This window comes from Apostichopus japonicus, chromosome 15, assembly GCF_037975245.1.
Source record: "Apostichopus japonicus isolate 1M-3 chromosome 15, ASM3797524v1, whole genome shotgun sequence".
Lineage (NCBI taxonomy): Eukaryota > Metazoa > Echinodermata > Holothuroidea > Aspidochirotida > Stichopodidae > Apostichopus > Apostichopus japonicus.
In genome coordinates, this window is record NC_092575.1 from 1,960,990 (window position 1) to 1,984,666 (window position 23,677).

The 23,677-nt window shown below is 36.2% G+C and overlaps 3 protein-coding genes across 4 annotated transcripts; 2 read left to right on the forward strand and 1 right to left on the reverse strand.

Annotated features, from left to right (window-relative positions):
• Positions 1-341: 341 nt before the first annotated feature.
• On the forward strand, positions 342-8,057 carry LOC139980807 (thioredoxin-related transmembrane protein 2-like). The gene is made up of 7 exons (XM_071992751.1): positions 342-855; positions 1,408-1,582; positions 2,035-2,111; positions 3,115-3,221; positions 3,982-4,047; positions 4,869-4,998; positions 5,710-8,057. The coding sequence occupies exons 1-7, from the start codon at positions 697-699 to the stop codon at positions 5,815-5,817; spliced, it is 822 nt and encodes a 273-aa protein (XP_071848852.1). The 5' UTR covers positions 342-696; the 3' UTR covers positions 5,818-8,057.
• Positions 8,058-8,664: 607 nt separating this feature from the next.
• Positions 8,665-14,089, reverse strand: LOC139980805 (uncharacterized). Of its 2 annotated transcripts, none has more exons than XM_071992748.1 (5): positions 13,971-14,089; positions 11,838-12,300; positions 11,365-11,479; positions 10,079-10,224; positions 8,665-9,421 (listed from the first exon to the last, which is right to left on the reverse strand). In XM_071992748.1, the coding sequence occupies exons 2-5, from the start codon at positions 12,293-12,295 to the stop codon at positions 9,202-9,204; spliced, it is 939 nt and encodes a 312-aa protein (XP_071848849.1). In that variant the 5' UTR covers positions 12,296-12,300; positions 13,971-14,089; the 3' UTR covers positions 8,665-9,201. The 2 variants fall into 2 exon arrangements, with proteins under 2 accessions (XP_071848849.1, XP_071848850.1); XM_071992749.1 differs by having other exon boundaries at positions 13,891-13,984.
• On the forward strand, positions 14,075-22,209 carry LOC139980799 (ubiquitin carboxyl-terminal hydrolase 30-like). Its single transcript, XM_071992737.1, has 9 exons — positions 14,075-14,280; positions 14,593-14,763; positions 14,935-15,041; positions 15,378-15,476; positions 16,343-16,486; positions 16,677-16,952; positions 18,178-18,371; positions 19,274-19,441; positions 20,034-22,209. Exons 1-9 carry the CDS (start codon positions 14,151-14,153, stop codon positions 20,245-20,247), a joined length of 1,503 nt encoding a protein of 500 aa, XP_071848838.1. The 5' UTR covers positions 14,075-14,150; the 3' UTR covers positions 20,248-22,209.
• The last annotated feature ends 1,468 nt before the right edge of the window (positions 22,210-23,677 follow it).

Sequence of the window (23,677 nt, forward strand, 5' to 3'; positions counted from 1 at the left end):
CCTCATCTGGTTATGTTCCATCTTCGGTATATGCAAGGGGATAAAACAACAGCAGTGTTACAAACACGTTCGACACACTTGATCGGTGCTTTTGTTTGTTGGAGATAAGGGAAATCCCTATTGAATAAATAGAGAGGCAACATCATTAGTCCACGTGACTAAGATAATACCCAGAGATATTTCCCTAACCAATGAAGAATTATGTCATTATAAGTGAGAGAAAACACAGTTTTCATGGAAAGTAACAAAAGCGTTTATTTGTCGAAAGTTTTACTCTTTCTTAAATGTTTCGATATAAAAGGCTATATGATCAAAATTGCGACTATAATTTCAAACTTTCGACTTTGTATCTCAAAACTATACATAAATATATCGACTTACTTGAACATTGGACTTTTTTTTCTTCTGAAAATCCAACTTCGACGACAGACTCTAAGATGCTCCGTAGTGTGGAAAAATGGGGACCAACTGTCACCCCTACATATTGCTCCCAGGCATAAGATGTGACCATTTTGGATCATATCATTTTCACCGCATTTCGGTTCCTTACGGCGTTCCATACTAAAGCGCAGCGTAACGTCCGTTCGTTGGTGCACAGGCTTGCATTTCTTTGGCTTGCATGTTGTTGATGATTTAGCGGAACTAGCTCATTATTACCTTGCAGTGTAAATCACGAGTCCGACCTAAATAATCATCATGTTGAAAATCTCACAATATAGGCACTATTTAAGTGCATATCACGTCGCAAACATAATTTTATGTTCTTCTTTCGTTTTTCTGAGAACTTTTCGCCCATTCTGCAATGTGCTGTTTCCAAAGAACAATCCAGAATTACCAGTTTGCAACTTATCATGGGTAAGTGTCCACACACTCAAGTAGTAGTATGCTACTACTAGCAGTAGTACTAACTAAAAGGATTCCATGTGGCTTATTTTCACGATATGCAGGGCAAATTCGATCTGAGCAAGTTGACATTTTTAAGTTCTTGTTTTTTTTTCCGGGTAATACCGAAGCCAGATCGAACGTTAATATCATATCAATCATAAATACATTATATAATGATTATGCAATAGCCAAGCTTGACCCTCATGTGTGGACAATGGAGTGATTCGCTACACTACAAATCTGATGCATTGTCCATGGTACTTATTAGTACTATGCTAGTGTTACACTTACACAGTGTTAGGCAAAGTTGTTTATCGATATCTTTATTAACAGTACACTGGCCTGCCTTAGCAAAAGCTGTAACTTATATTACGTTTCCATAATAGTAGTTGCCTCAACCGAAAAAAACAAAAAACAACCATCCCATTCCAGTTTTCACAATAAGTTGGAGGTTCTACTGAACATTTTGACTTCATCGTTAACCAATGAATTTATGTACATCATTATTTTTTTCTTCCTCAGGGAGAAACAAATATTCTTTTGTTTCTGGTGTGTGTACTGGTCTTGAAGAACAGAAGACGACCACCATTCCGGCAGTACATTGTTACAATTTTTAATTTCACCAAAGCTGCGAACGTTTTCTTGTTCTTTCAGGCTGATCCAAGAATCATGTTGCTCTTTTCTGTGGCATGTCTAGGTAGACAATTTTCACTGTATATTCTGCTCATTTTCTATCTAGTATTCAAACTTATGGTGAAACAACACTGTAAGATTTGCATACTGGGGCTTTTAATTCTATTCAAAACATTGCCTTGATGGAAAGAACAATAACATACTTACATAAATTTAGTGAACATTTTAAAGGTTGACTAAGTACCATGAAATATGGAAAAAATGTTTTGAATATTCAGTATTGATAATATAAAGTTTGATACATTCAAGCAAGTCAATTACCCTAATATCAAGTTTACTTCTATTCTGAGTCAGCCTAAACTGCAGCTAGCCCTCTGTCATTGTTAAAGTTGTTTTGTGGTCTCTTTTGATTGTCATTTGCAACCTTGCAGGATGATACATTTTCTCCCTCTGTTTATACTATAATATAATATATTTTTTAAAAGCCATCTTATAATATTTCCCTTTCATTTCCAGTCGTTCTAGTCTTATTTCCAGAACCGGCCTATACTGGGCCTCACAATCTGACATATTTTGAAGGCAATACTTTAGAGGTAAGGCATTGTAATAAATGTGATGTAATTAATTCAATATCAAGTTTTTGCAATGTTTATATGTACTTAGTGAGTAACATATATCTCTCAGTTATATGCTGTAGTAATGTTACAAAAGTAACATTTCAGAAACTTTTGTTACCTTTCAAAAACAAATTTTCAGAAGTTGTCTAGCCATCGAAAGCATTACACATGTATCAGGCTAAGTGTGTTAAACTCTTTGTAGGGTCTGTAAAGGCCATTGTTTGGTACTTAGGCCAGCTTATTGCACTATATCTGATGACCATAACTGTGAAGCCATTGCATTGTTTGAAATATATTGCATTGAGGTGATTGGTTGTAATTTCTGAAATCTAGGTCATCAGAAATAATTCTGCACATTCAGAAGTTCAGAACTCGGCAGCAAGACTAGTTTCACTGGCAAGATCTAGTATAAATAATGTTACACCTATTCTTTGTATTCGCTAAGATTTCTTGTTGAATCCTGCCCCTTTATCAAAGTTCTTACTTTCAAATGTATTTATGGCCTTGCCTCCATCTACTGACAAATTCTGTTCCACAGGTACAGCCCTCTTGTTGTTAAGTTTTACTTGCTGTTCCTACTGTAGCCAAAAAGCCTTAAATAGTCATCATGCTTTTTTTTCAGTTTTGTTCTACCTTTCTGTAGAATATTCTGCCTCCACCAAGTTAAAGAAAGCTGAATCTGTGTCTGATTTTAAACTATTACTTAAGACTTGTCTATACTCAATGTTATAGTTTTTCATTCTGGACCTCTTGTCTTCATTTTTTAAGCGCAGTGACACTTAAGTAAACTGTACATGTGATGCGCTGCACAAGAATGGTGTATTACTATTATTATTATGATGGTAGATTCCTAATTCAGACCCCTTCTTTCCCAGAGTTTCATGTGTGTAATGCTGACGTCAAATCCACTATAAGTTATGAATTGGGACAGAATAGAATTGACACTTGTTATTTTTTAAATTTTTGACTTTTTCTTCAGGAGGAACTTGATACTAACCCAAAGACAACCTTGCTGGTTGAGTTTTATGCAAACTGGTCAACTGAATGCCTAGCATTTGCTGGAATATTCGCCCAGCTCTCGGTCGAGTGAGTTCTTTCGCAGAGTATTATCAACCTTTTTGAATATTGTTAGTGTGGTTACAGTAAATTACATTAGGATAGATCTGTCAAGTTCCACTTTGGTAGTATGGCTGTATGGAGATATCTCGCTTGCCCTCTGAGCTATCACCTCCGAGGGAGTGCTTTTGGACATTAGAGATTAAGGGGTACATCTGTCCATTGCCCCAAGGAGAAAATCATATTGTTAAAAGAGTGCTCCTTGGTAGTGTGGACTGTGGAGTTTAACATTCATCCCTCTGACCATTTGATGGGGTACTGTATGGTATTAGGGAACATTAACCCAGTTTTCCTTTAGAGTAAATGATATATTAATGTGGACATTCTCAAGTAAGTAGTAGTTAACTACATAAATATTATATGTGTGTATTTCATTGTGAGTACTTTGCAGTGGTATAGAGCTTCCCACAGATCATACATTATGAGGGTCTGCTGAAGGTATTAGAGAACGTCTGGCCAGTTCCCTAAAGAGTGAATAATGAGTGAGTACTGAATAGTGGTATAGCACATTACACTGTCCCTATGAGAGAGTACTGTATGGTATTTAGGGAACATCTACCCAGTTCTCCTTTAGAGTGAATGATATAGTAATGTGAACATTCTCTATGGTAGTTAACCACATAAATGTAATAAAATGTGTGTATTTCGTTATGTTTCATTGTCATCTCTGTATTTGTTTTCTATGTTATCATTACTCGTTGCCTAAAAGGATATATTCTTTTTTTGGCAGCTATCATCATTCTCGGCTGAATTTTGGGAAAGTAGACGCAGGACGCCATCCAGAAGTAGCTAAAATGTAAGACAGCCAGACAAATAATTTTTTGTTGTATTTTCAAGTTTTAAGAAGAATTTGAAGTAAAACAGCTTCTATGGTTTAGCGTGCATTTTTTTACGGTTTCAAAGAAATTACCTCATTTAATTGTCTCTTATAACATGTGTATCTTGCAAGTATTTTGCAAGTATTGTTAAACATTGACAGATATCTGCACTGTCATTGATGTTTTGTGGCTGTGGATATTGTTACAATTGTACAGATTTCACATATGTTTTGAAAATGTGAAGTGTTACTTCATTCGTATGTTTGTTAATGATTGCTTATGTCTAATCTATCTGTGTAACAATTTGATGAAGAGCAGTTTTGTTTACATGCAGTGCAACGTCTGAGCTACCGTAGGCCTTACTATGCACAGGTCTACACAATATACTGTAAAGTTCCCACTTACACTGTGCAATATTACTTCTCTTTTAATCATTTTATCATGATTTTCTCTTGGCAACCATCTTAATTTACAAAATTACAATCATGTGAATAATGAACAGCATACAGGGTCAAGAAATTTACATTAACTGAAATAACAAACATAATTAAATTAATCATTCAAGCCCAATAAATTATATCATGGTTGCCAGTACCTTTCCAAAATATTCTCAATGCATATGATGATTGTACTTGTAACCAAAGTGGAAAGAATTAGCATGAAAGAAAGAGTTAAAAATGTTCAACCAGATTTCACAATGTCAGACAACTCAACTGTACTTCAAACTTAATAAGTTTGAAGTATATATATAATTTATTATTAATATTTACATTATTATACAATTACGTCGTTCACTCAGGTTTGGAGTTGAAACATCAGCTCTTTGTAAACAGATGCCAACCGTAATTCTCTTCCAAAATGGCAAAGAGGTATTGAGGAAACCAGGCAAGAATAGCAATGGCCAAACAGTGAATTATAATTTTACAAAGGTAAGATGCTACAGTACCTTTTTTGAACTAGAATAAGTTCTCCCATGTTGTTCAAAAAGGTGAAGAAACAGTTGTTGGTTATACATTTTGTTAGAAAAATTCTAACGGTTAAATTCGTTAATATGAAAACAAACATGTTTCTTCGGTTGAAAATGGGACGCTGTGTTGTGCATCCCTCTATAAAAGAAAATTTTTGATTTTAAATGGGCTACATAGGTTTTCCCACCAAGTTTGTGCGGTTAACACGCCGCCCCCAGCAGTCATATTGTGTGTTGAGAAAGATCATATCCGATACGGTAATGTATAATAATACGTACAACATGTGTACCTTTTGTATTTTACATATCATGATATTTTTGAAAATTGGGACAATTTAGTTTTGTTGGTGGGAATTCAGGACAATAGATATTTTCATTGCAAAGAGGTGACAATCATGATTCTCAGTTTGTATTAAATTAACTAAAACTTAAACTTTATATTGACTGCACTCAGAATTTGCAAGACCAAGGAATTATAGATCTGATATATAATTAGTGCAAAAAAAGAGTGTGTTTTGGGAATGTTGTCATACACAGCAAACTTTCACACATGTATAATACCAGCAAAGCACTATATGGAAAGTGACTCTTGGAATTGCCAATGCAAGATCTAATTCATTTATAAGTATTCAAGCAAGTATTGATGCAGTTACTGTTTCTTCAAACTCCAAAGGAAAACCTCATCAGAGACTTTGATCTCAATAATCTTTACGAAGCGACCAAGTCCAAGGCTCAGAAGAGAGCAGAGAAGGAAGAGGAAGAGCAAAAGAAGACCCGATGATGTTTTAAACGGAGGATAAACTTGGCACTGAGATGTGAGGGAGGATTAACTTGGTGTTGAATTGTGAGGAAGGATTAACTTGGTGCTGTGAGAGGTTGTCTGTGAATTTTATATCAACTTTATCTTGTGTCATTGAGACAAATTTGCTTATTCCTTTGAATAAAATGACTGCATAGGTAGATTTAATAGTCATGTTAAAGAGCCTGACATTTCTACAGTAGGCTGAGCAATATATCAATTTCAAATCACATGGTCACTTATGTGCATGGAAAACAAAGGAGATGAAGTCAATACCTCATTGCAAATTTTTGAAGTCTTTATGTTTTGCATTGATGATGATTTTGTGGTTTTCATATTTTTACCAAGATTGTCATTTTGAGATATTTTGCGTAGCATAATGCATAGTTCGCATAAATCTTGATTTAAAAAAACCAAAAAAAACCACATAACAATGTGTAGTAGATTGTGTGCTGTTTTTGATGGTGACAATCGTAACTGATCAATACAACCCTATTTGGGAAGAAAATGTCACAAAAATAAAACAAAATAAATGAAACAGAATTCAGGATGTGCTTCCTCAATATCCAAAATTCGAAATATTTGTCAGAGTCAAGGATCTACATTTTATTTTTAAATGATTGCAAAGTTGATGGACAGGTCTTTGCAAAATGAAAGTTTGTAGATAATATCTAGCTTTGACCCTTTACTATATTTCAGATCATAATATGTTTATGAACAGATTAGTCATTAAGATCTTCTGCAATAGAAAAATGTAAACGATGCTGCCAATTTTCATTGACCAATGAGAGTTCCAGATTTTTTAAGTTTGCTATAAAGCAAAAGCAATCAATGAGGTAAGTCTGGACAGCGATTGTCCAATGAAGTGACATAATGGCCATATCTTAATTTGAAAATTTGAATGTGAGAGACTGACTTCGGTCAGCTTGCGGCTTTGATAAGCCAATTAGGCTTCTTCGCGAGTTCCTGCTTGCAGGAGGATCTAATATACATACATACATACATACAAAATATTTTGCACAGAGCAACATTGAGTAACCAATAGTTATTTTGTGTAATTTTGTACTTTTTGTGTTACGGTACAGTTGAATCATTTAAGGTGGTTGGATGTGAAACTGATCTGTATGACAAATTGTGACATTAAGAGAATTGGGTAATTTTTATTAACAACAGCAATAATGTTTTCCTTAGTCTTAGATAAAAATTTGTCAAATGTTACTTTAATTACACTGGATAGAATTTGACATTTTAATTTGAGTAGGAACAATAAATACCCTTTACTCTGGAAAGGAAAATATATATATATATGTAACTTAAATATACCAACATTATTTAGTAATAATTAGTATACAACATATATGTTACCATCGGTCATATGCATGATCATACATATTGATGTGGAATTTCAAATTTACCTCACCCCCCCCCCCCCCCAGCATATCAGTCAGTTCTACAGGCAGGGGTAGTGATAAGTTGAGCCCAGGGACAGATATGTTGCAAGTCTCGCTCTCTGATATCTTCATAAATTCATACGTGCTAGAATACATTGTTCTATACTTCTATTTTACCTTGGCCCCCTAATTGGACCCTGGGCCCCTAGTGGTGTAGACCATGAACCCTTTATGGGAGCTATCATCACAATTGTCTATAGCTTGTTTACATTTTTCATGGATTCACCCTCTGACAGAGACTGAACTGAGAATCAGTTTGATAGATGGGTGCAAGAAGAAGTGTTAGTAAAGTTAGAACATTGATCTGTTAGTTCGTCCTTGCATAAAAACAATTGAAAATCCAGCGGCTGCCTCTTCTGCAAGGTATTTTGCAACTTTAGGCCAATGTCCAGCCTACCTGCATGAGCAAACATGGAGTAGTTTAATGAAATCTATTCTATGTATCAATTAAAAAAAAACAGTTTGTGCTACAAAAAAGTCCCAAAGAGGATTCATGAGTTGATTTTGGATCCTAAAGTTAGTTGTAACTGTCTATCTGTTTCAGTGGAAGTAAACTTGTTCTTTTCTTGGTTTACATCAACTTAGGAGCATAAGGTTAGATCAACTTAGGAGGGCAAGCTTAGATCAACTAAGAGGACAAGTTTAGATCAACTTGGGGGGACAAGTTTAAATGACAACTGAGAGTGTTGCCAACGTAGAAGTAATTTGTTGATCCAACATATGTATTTGCACTCATAAACTTGTGTATTACAGTATTGAAAAGTCAGAATTCAAAATAAAGAGTCTTGCCTGAATACAATTTGTGTATCATTGTTTTATATTAAGTAATAAATCTCTGTGTCAAATATATATTCTAAGAAATCTAATACGCTGGTTTAGACCAGCGTGCTTACATACTACTTATTCAAATGTCACATTCGATGACAAGAATCGTATATATGGCAATTCAAATTTTCTAGACTCATTGAACATTAAATATTGTGTTGAAATGAAGAACTTTACCTCCAAACAAACTGGTTTTTAACAATTCTGGTTAAACTGACTGATTAGTCACTTGGAGAGTTTTGTGTTGTTTTGAATATTGGTGTGACATGTTAGCAAACTTCTTCACCAAACAAGACCATTAAAATGGGTTGATCTTTTACATTTGAACAACTTTTAAGCACGTAGATATACTTTAGCTACTCTTTAATTAATTGTGCGCCGCCTCCAAAGTTTTGGATCTGACCGGAACCGGATTTTACCGGATCCTTCCCAAAATCCGGCCCAACTGGATTTTTCCGAAGGGGAAATGAAAATCAGAGAAAACAATAAAACTGAAGAATGCTTCTCTTCCTTCATCCTGAAATCTTGCTCAGAATGTAGAAACAGAAGGAAATTTAAATTTACATCCATTGTTGACATTCGTTCATAAAAAGTTCATACCTGTTGGAAAAATGATACTCAATGACCACAAGCTTGAAGGTTACTAGCAACGAATTTTCACGAGATAACTTGGGACAGATATCAATTAAAGATCTGGCCGGAACCAGAACCTGATAAGTTTGAATTGTCCAGCCGGATAGTTCAATCGAACAGGATATACGATGCACCCCTATCTTAAATGAGATACCTGCAGCTGGTAATCAAGAATGTAGAATAGTTACACTTACAACAGTGTTGTTGCAATATGACTCAAGACCTATAATTCTTACATGTTTTATGTGAGATGAAACATGCAACCTTTGTGCATCGGTCTTGCAAACGTTGTAAAAGTAGTTCCAAGAAAAATCACTCAAAATTACAGTTAAACAATATAAAGTTATGAAGCTAAAGGATCTGGTGTAAAATCCTTCCAAATGCAACTTTTGCCCGTACGTCAGTCCCTGCACGGCTGGACAACACATCAATGTTATATTGTAGTCCACCAATTGGTTTAATTAGTTAATTCAGTCCTGCTGATGTGACCGTTAGTGCGGACATCTCCTCTCTTGTTACAAACCTGAGACAGCTTGACCATCTTAAACGGAGTGTCCGTGCCTTTACCTGCTTTTCGTGTCCACTGTGAGTACAGCAGTCTCGTCCACACTCCCTCGCACATGGCTACCAAACGATGGTCATAGGGGTTTGCAGACACCGCAAACTCATATTGTTTCCTGTCAAGCAAAATGAGATAAACAGCACTTGTCAAAGGTAGTACATGCTGTAAAAGGTGTCAAAGAAATATCGTGTAATATCATAATGCCCATCCCCCCCCCTCATCTCCCTTCCCCTTACATACAACAAAAACTTTAACCTTTACCTTTAAAAACTTAAACCTTTAAACTGGTGTTGAAGAAGTAATGACAATAACTTGAAATAAACTCACATGGGTATCTCTTTTCAAGGATTTTTGATATTTTTAAATACCAGATTATGCTGAGTCATATGCTGTTAAAGCAAGTCCTCTTTTTTATTTTCACTCTAAATTGTCAAAATCCTATTACTTGCTTTGACTTGTGACAAGACTGACAAATATAATTCCACCACCTTTTTACCCACTCACAGCACATCTCAGTGTCTACTATTCAAAGCTTGTGTTTTCTAAAAATTAAGAGAGTGTAAATATTAAATTGATTATTCAATTTTCTTTAACTGTTTTGTACCTTTAGATGCTGTAAAAAAACTTGAATTCTCCTATTTCCAAGTCTGGTCTTAATGAGCAAAAAATAGAAATTGATGAACTGTATATAATAATAAACAATAATACAAAAACCTCACAAACTTGTTTTAGAAGTGACGATAAATTATAACTGATTGAAGCACTACTGTACCTGATTATTGTCCGAGCTAATTTAAAGTAACATCTTTGCATTAAACTTTGTGATAAATATATCAAACATCTGGACTGGAGGAATGGGTCTCCCAGAGTCCAAGCTAACTTCAACTGTTTGACCGATAGGAAGCCAGCTTGTATTGCCTTCAAAAATGGAAAGAAAAGAACATAATATACTGTGTGCAAACATTTAATCAGCTCCATTTTAATACATTAATGTATCCATAGTAATAAAAACTTTTCTTTACAGTCGGTCATAGGCTTTGGGTGACCGTAGAATGAAGGAACTCAAATGTGCTGTGTTTAATATGATGTAGATCTAGAAAATATAGGTGGACAATTAGACATATATATTGGTACATGTACAGTAGCTCAATTTTGTTGAGATATAACATTGCCAAGACAACATACTACAGTACTTTCGTCAAATTGATGTTAAATTGTTGCAACTTAAGTATCAGAATGGATCATGGAGTTTATCGAGTAATATTTCTCAAAATGTGTGGTGGATATTCATAAAGAATATGAAGAACACTACCATGGCTTAATTTTCATCGAAGCCATAAATGGTGAGTATGTACAACGGACTTGGCATTGTCCATGTACTGAATGTGACAGAAATTATTATAACATAATGTATGTATGTATTTTAGATCCTCCTGCAAGCAGGAACTCTTGAAGAAGCCTCATTGGCTTATCAAAGCCGCAAGCTGACCAAAGTCAGTCTGTTACATTCATATTTAACGTCCATGATTATGAATTGTTCATTTTGTCAACAACTCTGTTTCTGGACGACATAGATTAATCTGGGAGTGACTCTAACTGGGGACCTTATGATTGAAAGGCATCGGTGTTAACCACTGAGCTAACACTCCTAGTATAATATAACATTATCCATAACACCATACTGTTGTCCAACTACACTATGCAAATTTGCATTCAATACTGTTTCTGGAATAAAGCCGATAAACTTTCCCTAAGAAAACCAGAAGATATATTTTCATACATGTATCCGCCCAATAAAATGTTCCAAAATAAATTATTCTTGTTGGTTTGATCTTGATGGCCCTTCATATTTACAGGAGTAAAGGCAATCCATACCACCATGGACGACCACAGCATATTATATCCAGATCTGGGAAAGCAAACTTCCAATTTTTCAAAACCTGATCACCATTCAAAGAATTAACCCATATAAAATAGATAAGCATAGCCTAATGGGGGTCAGTGAAACACAGTTTGAAACTTCTTCAGAATGGTGGAGAATACAATTGAAATACCTACACAGCTGTTGTGGTAATCCCCTAATGAAGAGTAAGCACCTCCGAGAGTAGAAAACCATGAAAAAACATCTTCAATGATGAGACGATTCATCCAAAGCGATAAAATACGATCACTCCTGTAGAGAGAAAACAAATTATTCAACCCCTAAAAAAATAAAAACTTAAAAGAATAATATGTTAAAGTGTATAGGTTCACTATTGAGGCTGTATAATACATTATTTTTGTTTTTGCACAACTCTCTCTCCTTCCTTATTTCATCATACTTTCTCCCTCCTCTACAAAAAAACTAGCTACATGGCCACACACTGAACAGTTAAACAAACATAAGTTCTTCAACAGAATCAAACTTGATGAAGAATGGCAGCATTTATCAAAGCTAAACAAAATTTATGAGATAAATTTTTTTTTCATTCCTTGCCCCCCCCCCCCCACAAAAAACGAACCAAAAAACACACGTTTTTATTCAGACTTACCACCTGATATCTGCTTCCAGTGAAAGCCTTGTGGACGGCATGATTGGTATAATAACTTTAACGTATGTGCTTAGTGTAGTAAAATCTTTCTTGCTACGCATTCTCTGTTGACATATATAACTGAATGTTGTCAAGCAACAGTCCAAGAAATTATTAGATCTCCTTAGAGATGACAGAAAGCATGCTGCCAAGATTGGATCTACCGCCTCTGAAAATATGATGTCATCTGATATTTGTCGCTGAATTCCATTTGCACCACCAACATCATCTGATCCTTGGTTGCTGTTACTTTGGTACAATTCAGATATACCGGTTCCACTTGATTTTAGCAGTCTGAAAATATCCAGCGTTTGTTTGCTCAGTTTAACTTTTACAATGATGCCTTTGTGTAAAGGAGGCCTTCTTCTCTCTGCTGAAGATCCACATCTGCTCAATGTACAATCTGTCAGAGATGCCATTGGTGCTGAAGAAATCAGAAAAGAACAATTGAAGTAGAGTTAGCCTATAATTGGAATCTCAAAATCTGCAGGTTATTACTGTACATTAGTCTAAAGGTAGATGTACCCTAAATGTACCTGTTGTAGACTTAAAGGAATTGTCTGGTGGAAGATTTTGATACATTGTCCTTGTAGTTATTATTTTTCTCTTTCTAACCATGTAAAAATTGTCCTCATTCGACATTTTCTTCTTGTAGAAATCTGGTTTTCAAATTCACCAGTTTCTCACCAAAAGTACCGTTTGTTCGAACGCTTCAATATGGTGTTTGACGTAGTGCTTGCAGATAGGCAAAACAGGCGACTTGAAGTTAGCACTCCCAATTCCGCAGCAAATTAACTCACGTGTAAGCACATTGAATTGCCTCATATATATAACGTAAATACTCGCGAACGTATATACTACGATGCTCAGTTGGTGTACTTGTATAGCGTTACACATAGTACACTCACACTCAAACCAAAGTTCATTAACTGTTCTTCGAACTCACTGAAATAAAATTCACGGATCAAATTAACAGTAAAAGGAAACTTATAAAGTATTCGTTAAACCGAAAGATGAAACTTGGCGGGATAGATGTCATCGCAGAACTGTCCGATTGTAAACGTTATAGTAGCCTATACACGCGAACATTCTTCGCGCTGGAGCTGGATACCGCGATGTATAAACAACCAAGAGCCTGCTGTTAAAACTTATCTTGTGTTACACAAAGACCACGAAACCACCGATCTACTAAATATATTGCGGCTTAAGGAGTTTTTTAAATTATATCTAATTTTTAAGAAATTTCACCGGAAATTAAGGAAGAAATTTATCTGTATACACACGCTGTTTTTGTTGTGATTACCGTATAGGTACTGTGCGGAGGGTGGGTTATGACGCAATCTGCTATGGCAGAGCTGACGTCACGTATTGTACTGTTCAAATCATATTTGAAATGTCTATCCATAACGATTAAAAAATCGTTTCTCTGTCAAACGCAACATTAGTGTTCTCATACTTTGACAACATGTTTGGAAAATTATTTACTATTTTTTAAGGTAACTTCTTTGGGCCACTAGACAATCCTTTTAACCCATTCTCAAACAGCTATCAGAGTTAATAAGAAAAGAACAAGTAGAGTAAGCCTATAATTGGAATCTCAAATCTGCAGGTTAATAATCTTACATTAGTCTTAAGGTAGATGCACCCTATATGTACTTGTTGTACTGACTTAACCCATTCCTCAAACAGTTATCAGAGTTAGGCTAGGTCCCATAACTTCCCTAGCATGAAGCTATAGAACTTCATAGTCAAAGACCAATTGAATAGATGTTTGGATTTCTGGAGTTCTAATATGTTTCTTTGGAATTCGCAATCAATCTGTGTAATCTTTCACGACATACTGTTGGCTATTCTGTATATAGGCCGACGCCAGGCTATTATATGTCATGTGGTTAATTGGGTGACAAATTATTGCATGTCGCGAAACTACTAAGTACTACTAACTACACATTGACTCGCTCATTTTAGAGTAAATTTTGTTCACGTTCTGTCGTTTTTAAAGTGGAATTCTTACCGTTTCATGAACAACAAATATCACGATGGTTACTGACTACACATATTTATTAATCAAGCAAATTTAGTGTTAATAATTACCGAAATGTTCAAAAACCGCATACAACAAGAAATAGTTTCATTCTGTGAGGGTGTACAGTGTTTGCATGAGTATCTTTCCGATTTGCGGAACAAAAACATTGTACTTGATAAAGTCGTCGCCACCGGTACTGAAAAGTAACATGATTAGCAATGTATTGAGAAGCGAACCAAATTAACGCGATGTCTTTGATTTCAATACCGCGAGACCACGTGATACCTATAATTGGGCTAGGTGCTGCAGTAACAGCAGCAGTTTCATACATATTATGGGGCGGAAATAGTTCTGGAGGCAAAAATCTAAGGAATAACAGTGAGATCATTTTTTCTAAGTTTACGCTTTGCTAGCCTAACACCAATTTACAGTAGCCTAATGTTAGGCCAACAATGTTAGGTTCAGTGCAATAGGGTAGGATCCCCCATGTAATTTCCCCATTGTTGTTAAATCGTCAAACTATTTCCATATCTCATTCTCAGTCCATGTTTAAGATTCCAACATTTTATCATTTTTCGTCAGAACATTCATTCCTACACAGTTATCAGAGATTTTGTCTTCTTGCAGTTCATTGAGTTACCACAGTATTTTTAATGTTCCTCTTTATTGCTATCCATTCTTTTATTTCAGGAAAAGTTGCTGGCCTTGAAAACTTAGGAAACACATGTTATTTGAACACCATTTTGCAAAGCCTGGCAGCTTGTCCAAAGTTTGTGAAATGGTTGCAGAGGGCTTTGATAAACAGACAGTTTCAAGGAAAGCGACATGATCTAGCCTATAAGCTTTCAAAAACACTGGAAGGTGAGATGTCAAAGAGATTTTAAAGAACGAAAGAGAATTCTATTCTTTTTATTTTTAATGCTCTGATCGTTTCATAAATATTATATATTCATCTTGAGCACTACTGCATCAGTTTTTTTTTTTTATACAGTAGGTATATTTCACATATTTTTTTGTGTGCTTTATTTCTAGTGGTGAATGACTTCTCCAGCAACCATTCAGGTGGATTGATATATTCACCTCATGATGTACTCCATGCACTGAATAACTGCAATTGGGGACACAATAGAGAACAACAGGTAAAATAAACTGTGCACACCAGATTTGTACATCACAAAATTTTTGCACATCACCAAAATGTGCACATTCTATAAATACCTGCATGATACATTGATACAAAATTTGCTGGAAAAAAAAAGTTTCTGAATGTTACAAAATTGTGAATTGCTTAAGCTTTGACTCTCTCCAACCACCCCCACTTTGATGTCACCCCCCCATCAACTGATTTCTTTATACAGCTGCAACAGTATGTGATGCATGGAGTGATTACTAGATACATATTTGTATCAGATATGGTGTATGACATGTTTGTATTTACAATCTGCTAAAAAAAATTTCCTTCATTTCTGCCAAAGGATTGTCAAGAGCTGTTCCAGTTCCTTGTGAATGAATTACAGGCTGACTCAGAGAAGCTTTCATCTGTGCCAACCTTCTCAGAGGCATCTTCGCTTGCAGTATGTTCCGTTACACTTGTCTTGCAATCTAATTTAAATAGCAGGAGGAGGTTGTGGGAGGGTGGGGGAGGGGGAGGGGGGGGGTTGAAGGTAGAGAGGAATCAGGAACCATCAAAATGTGAAATTTTTGGTTTTTGATCCTGTGACTCCTGACTGCAGTGCTACAAGGTGCTACTGCTGCAAAAGTTGACTGACATATGTTTAGTACGTTTGCAATTGATTTTTAAATAGATTAGGATGAATATGAAGTCAATAATTATAAGATTATACCGTACATTTTGAAAGTTAATAAACTTTAATAACAGTCTATTTTTCTGGGGAGGACAATCAATGGATCTTCCCAACAAGTTCATTCTTTTAAAAATAATTTAGATAACATTTACATAGCGCTGAATACAAAAGCTTCTAAGTGTTTAACAAAGGAAGTTAGAAAAATTCTTTTGTCTTTACTCTCTTCCATTCCACTGCCCTCCACTCCCTTTGTTCACTTTCTTTCCACAAGTTTGACTCCCCCTCCCCCCTCCCCCCTCCCCTTCACAATTACTTTGACACCACTTTAAGTGTGTTACAAGTTTATATATCTATGGTGAGCATTGTAGATCCTTTCTGACAACAATGTATTGTACTAATCTGCATTATTCACTACAATGTAATCTACTAATCTGCACTATTGACAACAACGTAACTTAATGTACTAATCTGCACGATTGACAACAATGTAATTTAATGCACTAATCTGCGCTGTTGGTGCAAATTGTAAAGTTTTTGTAATAACAATGAGTCACAGATGTTACAGCTATAAGTCATACTTTTATGTAACTCCCTGGATTGAAGAAGATATCTTTGTAATGTTTATATCCTTCCAGACACCCAAGAATGGATTACTGCACCAGCCCAGCTTACGATCTAGTATTGATGTCTACTTGCCGCCCGTCTCCACGAGAGGATTGGAGCTTCCGTTTAGAGGTTTGATAGCTCATCATTTAACATGCACAGCCTGTGGACATAAGGTTTGTCTCATTTTCTATGTCATATTATTTTTTTTACTCTAATTTTTTCTTTTCTGGTTTCAAAATTGGATATTATTTTGTGTACCTGATGTTAAGAAAAAAAAAATCTGTTTGCCAAAATTATTAACAAACTCTCCAAAGATACAATTTGCATCTCTTATAAATCGTGTCATTTCATTTTCAATCTCAGTATCGGGTGACATATTCTCAGTTTGATGGTCTGACCCTGTACCTGCCTGTCAGCGCTTTTGGGATGACTTCCCTAGAGACCATGCTGGAGAACTTCACTCAAGTCGAGCTGGTTCAAGACGTAGACTGTTCAGAATGTTCCAAACGAATCACAGCCCAACTCTCCAGCCCATCTGGTCCGGATGAGTCTCCAGAAACGAGAAAAAAAGTTAATAGCCGACCGTCTTCACCGGTGGAATGTAAAAGAGCCTATCAGAAACAAATGACAATAGCAAAGGTGAGGTCAATACGATTCTTTAACATTCTGACATGCGAGAAACATGAGCTCGTTTCTGGGTTGTTGTGGTTTTTCTTGTTTGTTAGTGTCACAAGAGATGGTTTCAAGTGGTCACTCATGACCCTAAAATGAAGGGTCCTGTCGAACAAATTTTGTTAAATTTATTCCTGGTGGTTTGTAACTCTTCAAATTGTTATCAAAGATTAAAGATTGTTCAATTGGACATTTTGAATGTGTTGACAAATTGCTTTGAGGATGGCTGTGTTAACATGAGTGGCCATTATTGGGACTTACTAGCATATTTTAGGTTATTATTAATGACCTCGAATGAACTGAACACTGCTCTTAGTTTGTTCTACATGAAATGCAAACAAAGATATGTAGAAACAAACATGTTCATATGAGCCCCAAAAATATGAAATTGTATCGAAAATGAGTATTTTTAGTTTGCTATTCTCCTCCAGTTGTTAGACCAGTTACCAGCCTCTTGCACCATGTTGGACAAGAACAAATATTTTGAAAACACGTTTCAGAGCAATGTTCCAGTGACATGATTAAAGAATATATCCGTGGGGGTGAAAAGATCACTAGGGTTATATTCTATTATTAAATGAGATGCCAAACTAAGAATATAAATGATTCAGATAAGCCAAGCCATCCATGCAGTTTGCATAAAAGATAAATTATAGCATATTTAGTATACATGGATAATATATTCTTAAATTGGTGAACCAAAACTGATTACTTCAGATCTTCTTCCTCTTCCCTCAAATCACCAAAGGATGATATCATTCTGTCAAGTCTAGACCCTCCCACCCTCACCCCCTCCCCATTTCCCTGGTTACACCCATAATGGTTGACAGGGTGGAGACAGTGTTAGGCTAGGTTCCTTCCCTTACTACACTGAAAACAATTTGCCAAAGTGGTTTGTATAGTCTGAAATGACAGCAATGTTCATCGATTTTCTGACCCTCCACCTTCTAGTAGCCCTATTAAAGGACATTCGGATTTGCAAATTACCCTGTGATAATGTTTAAAAGGGGCCCATTCTATTCACACCAATGACAACCTACCCATCCCACCTGCAAAACAAAAATACATGGTTTTGGTATTCCTTCAAAATTCATTGTCCCTCCCCTTTTCTTCCCATCTGCAAACCAAATCCATGGTTCTGAATTTATGCTGTCAAATCCATTGTTGTTGTTGTTGTTGTTGTTTTTTCCAGCTACCCCAGTGCCTATGCATTCATGTCCAGCGCGTGATATGGACCGACACCGGCATACCCATGAGGAAGGATGAACATGTCATGTTCCCAGAGAAGCTGGACATGACATCGTTCCACCACGTATTGGGCTCTTCATCATCGGATAACCGAAATAATTTGTTACAATATTGGAACATTCAAACGAATCCGAAAAGGTACGAGGACTTTTCAAATTTGGTTTGGAAGCATGCAGGCAGGGCAGGGGGGAGGAGGGTGGGGGGGGAGTGTTTGGTAGTACTACCCAACTATGGCTAGGAGTACATTGCAGGTAACCAATAAAAGTCTTTATTTTTTAAAGGGAATTTGTGTCTTCTACTTTAGCTTCATAGCAATTCTTATAGACACAGAGATTGTTTAAATTATTAGTCAGAAGCATAGTCAGTTTGTGCCATTAGTTTTGTTTTTACACTCTTTTTGTTTTAACACTCTTTTAAGTTGCTTCTTCAGTAATGAGCGGAACTAACCTAAATTAGAGTGAGTCCATTGTTAAAGGATGACTGTCCTCAACCCAATGTTTATGTAGCAAAGGATTTCTGACAAGTCCCGGGATTGCTTCAGAAAAATGTTGAAAAATTTTTAACTTTCATCTCAAGTCAAAGTATCATAATTAGTTGGACCAGATGGCTCTGTGTGCCAATCTCATGATTGCATGGTCACCTCATGAAGCCAAGAACCTGTGGTGACAAAGCCAAGCAGAGCATCACATTAGCTAACATATTCTAGTGGCAATGTAATGAGAGAGTTGAGAGGGGTGGGGGTGGGGGAGGAGGGTGGCTAAATTGCAACCGGTTTTGATGGGGTGTGGTCTAAAAAGGTTGTGGACCACTGGTTTAGGATGTATCCATCTTGATCTTTCTGGTTTTATTGAAGTGGTCCTGGAGTTAAATGGAATAATTAGTATCAGACTCAACCAATAACTGATTCCCACTTCACAACACATCCCCCCTCCACCTTATTATGATGATTCTGGTACAGCAGATATTCTGTGAGGTGTCTATACAAGAAAAATTCAACCTCTCATCATTTTTCTTCTTATAATTTTTTCCAACAATTTAAGCAAAGAAAATTTAACCAAGCCAAATTTTATTGGAAGGAATTTATTGCCAGCTGCCCCTACAGCATTCCCAATGTTTCCAGGGAAGTTGCAGTCCATTCTGAGAAGAAACAAATCACTTCCACCCTGCAGTGATAATCATCGGTCATCAAATATTGATAATGAACTCAGGTATTGATTTCATTTAGAAATATAGAAGTAGAGGTAGACAGATGGGTCAGGCAATCTGGGGGGGGTGGGGGGGGTGGTAACCTCCTAATCAATCCAATATTTACTCTGTTAGCATGCAAGTTTTGTTCCTGTATTGTGTACATGTATATCCATGTATGATAGGTTGCACTCAGAAATAACAGTAGACTAAAACTTGTCACTCCGCCTTAGGAGGGTGTTGGGAATCCATCACTTTTTGAGTTACGGGCTATGTCACTGGTTGAGTGAGCTCACAGAAGATCTTTCACTAACATAGTCGTAACGTACTAGTGTATGTGCATTAATTTATATTTTCTGTAAATCAATTATCTAGATGAGAAGATATTAAGTTAATCATACCAATTTGGTAGCTGATAAACTTGCTGGACTCATCCGTGATTAGAAGTGAGATCTTTCTCTGACATACCGTAATGAATAAGTGTATGTGCGTGCATTATAAATGTTTTCTTTCTGCAAATCAACCATCTAGAAGAGATGATATATAGTCAAATATGCAAATACGTTAGCTGATAATCTTGCTCGGCTTAACCATTTAGAATTATCTTTCTTTCAGTTCTGGTAACCTTGGTTACCGTCTCATGTCAGCTGTCGTTCATATGGGCGATGCAGTTAGCGGCCATTTCTTAACCTACAGAAGAGCGCCCTCATTAACAGACGAACCAATCTGCAAAAAGTGGTTATGCATATCTGATGAACATGTCACCACAGCAACATTGACTGATGTACTCTCACAGAAAGCCTACATGCTTTACTATCAAAGGATGTGACATAGCCATTGACACAGTGTATCTGTGTACCTTACAGTAGTCTCTTATATTGAGGCTTAATCGTGGATGGTGCTGAAGTATCAGCTAGTTCAGGCGCATGCTGGGCTTTCAAGGAAAAATGCATGATGGGACGTATTTTAAATCACATCTCTATGGAAACAGAGTGATTCTTGTCACACAGTCTGCTTGCACTTGTATGGTTTCTTGTCATGTCATAGACAAACAGCTCGAAAGAGATAATAGTAAATTCATGACATTACAAAGGGCCATTTGCTTCGGGCTCCAATTTTGGAAGCTTTTTTTTTTGTACCAATGATTTATTTTCTCATTGAAAGATTTATTTTGAAGCTGTCTCCATTTCAAGCTGTTTGTGTTTGCTTTCTCCGTCATTTTTCAAGAGGAAACAACTCTCAGGCTGTTGAGCCATTGTTGATGCTTGATAAATTCAGCGTAGTCTGAAAGTAATGTCTTCTTGCTTTGAAAGCAAAAGACAGGGATTGTGCAAATTATGTTTCAACTTGCATCATGTTTTGTGAGTTCAGACATGTATGAAACAAAATCTTCTTCATACATGTTAAAAGAGGGACTCAAAAGCTGATGGACTGTTCAATCCCTCAAGTACCATACCTGCCAAGCCGGGGGGGGGGGGGGAGGAGGGGGGGGTCAGTGTGCCAAAGTTTGCTCATTTGAAAATATCACAATCAGGTGCTTTAATGAAAAAAATTTCACAATCGAGTGATTTTATGACCGGTACATCTCTAGATGTACATAGGGAATCTTGACTCTTGACTGATGACCAGTCGTGACATGGTAACATGCATGAAAATTGTATGAGTCTGTGATATTATATGGAAGGTCAATCCAAATGATAGTAGTAACAGAGATTCCGAGACAGGCACCATTTCAAGGCCCCTTGTCGAAAATGGAAAGAAATCCTGGATCAGAAATGTCTGCGTGTGCGAGCGGGAAAACTTTTTAGTTCATAATGTTGTCATTGGGGTCGAGTGTAAACTGGGTGTTTTTTTATGTTTAAATATCTCGACTGCATGAGGTATTGTCACCGGTGCAATACTCTCTGTTTTAATTATGTATGAACTTTGAGAAAGGGAGTGAATGTGTAATCATGGAGTTACCAATTTGAGATCAACTCACTTGTAAATGGGATTTGAAAGTTATTACCTATTCACAAAATGGAATGACCAGATTTTCTGAAGTATCTTCAGATAGGTAAGTATATAGTTGAAAAATGTATAATTCTTTACAAAGGGATATTCCAGTGGTACTGCAATACTAATTGGAAAGACATTTATATTCTGTTTTCACTGTAAGCCTCCCCCCCCCTCCAATATCGTTTTCTTATAGTGATTGCAATTTTTCGCAAGGTTCATTATAGTCAGATAAACCACTCAACTCTAGGAATACAACCTTTTCAGTCAGTGGTCTTTGAAATCATCATCTCAAAAATTTATTCTTAAACATCTTTAGTTCCTTGTAAAAGCCTGGTTATTTGATTTGGAATCTTTCCAATTCTTTTTTCTCCAGATATCAATGTTTTTGTAAGAGTATTGCCTTCTTTTGTTAATACAAGGTATTTTCAACTCAGTTGCCATGGTGATATCATTCACCCAACTGTTGCCAGAACGATTATTGCAAAAGATCACCAAGGTTATAAATAAGGGAATTTGTACAAGGTGCCATCAGAATGAAGTTTTCCTATAGTGAATGGAAATAAAATTGAATGTGTAAAGTTGTGCCAAATTTGTGCCACTGGAATATTCCTTCGAGGACTGTCTACGCGGGTGAGAGTTCTGTTAAACGAAACTTAAATTATGAATATGTAAATGTGAGAAATGCATGTTATATTATGATGGGGAATGTTCTCAGACACATCAATGAAAAATGAAAGAAGTTATCAGTATGAAATTGGAAGATAGAAAAATAATAAACAATCATGCATTTTGAGAGATTTTTTAGTTTCTTGCGTCAACATCTGAATTATAAATCAAGAAATGAGGTTACAGACCTGAGTTGAAGATGAATGATGCATCAAGTCATACGACGAATGATGTAGCTGCCGATCAGCACAAGTCAGTCCATGAGTTTCTTATGGGCGTCTCCAGGCAACTACACTGATAAAAGGTGACCCTGAATTTTTCAAAAGATCCAGCAACTTGGTAAGAAATGTTCTCCTAACGAGATGGATTAATTTATTTCCACCTGTGTGTCATTTCTCATAGATTCTGACTCCCCATTACTGCAAATCTGATATTAGTTAATCAGAGTTTTATACCAAGTTTCTGGGGAGGTTCTCCCAACATTCTGATATAAAATATGTTAACAATGTAATCCTGACAAATGTAAGTATTGCTGGGTTTGAAATGACATGGGAGAAATGTACTTCCGCTCTTATCCCTAACTCTGAAAATATCTGTAAGGAAAGATGAACGCAGACATTTGATGAGACGAAAATGCGAGCCATAAAAAAGTATGCGAAAAAGTGTAAAACCACAGTGTGGATTTCAAAATTCTGTACACATTGTCAATTTTATTCACTCTCCATGGAAATTGATAAATCATAAAATTGTTCAAACTTAAAAGAACAAATTCATGTCTTAAATTAAGCAATTCATGTTATCTCCTTTTGACAATATCTATGTTAAAAGAGACACAAATTCAACCATCATCCTTAGCTTATGTCAAGAAAAAACTCTCGTAAACAGCTAAGGAATATCTTGTATCATTTGAGAGATTCACGTCTTGGAGGTGTCAGTTTGAAAATCTTTTGATGTCGTAGTGCCACTTTGCCCACACAGCGGACGTGTATTACTCCTGCACCACAGGTTACCTGCATCTGTAATACCAATATGGTACATATCCACATGGTACATATCCACACCTGCTAACAAAGGTTCATTATCTGGCATTGTTTACATTCCCTTTGTGTTTTTCTTTCTTTATTGTTTTCAAGGTGGAATGTTAGCTGCTTGGACCATGAAAACCACTGGCATCATTACGTCACGTTTCAACCACCTTCAATATTTTTAGATTCAGCATTTGCAAAAACCCATTTCTATTATTGAAAATTAACAATGCCCCCCAAAAAGTAATAATGATAAAAAAAAAACATACAAAATTGAAGCATGTGTGGTTTGATGATGTCAATTGTAGACTGGATCAAGTCTCCAGCCTTTCAAAGTGAAGAAGTTAGAAACAATCTGTAATATCTTCCAATGGAAATAAGAATGTTTATCTATGATGTTTGGGGAAGTTATCTCCATCTCATAGATCAATAATAATGTTTGCTTTCGTGTCTTGAGTAAGAGACGGTTAAACACACCAAAAAGAGTGCTATGAGCTACTCAGACACTCAGGAACAAAGGACAAATACCCTCACAGATACCAATTACTAACTGCGATTAATACTAGCTAT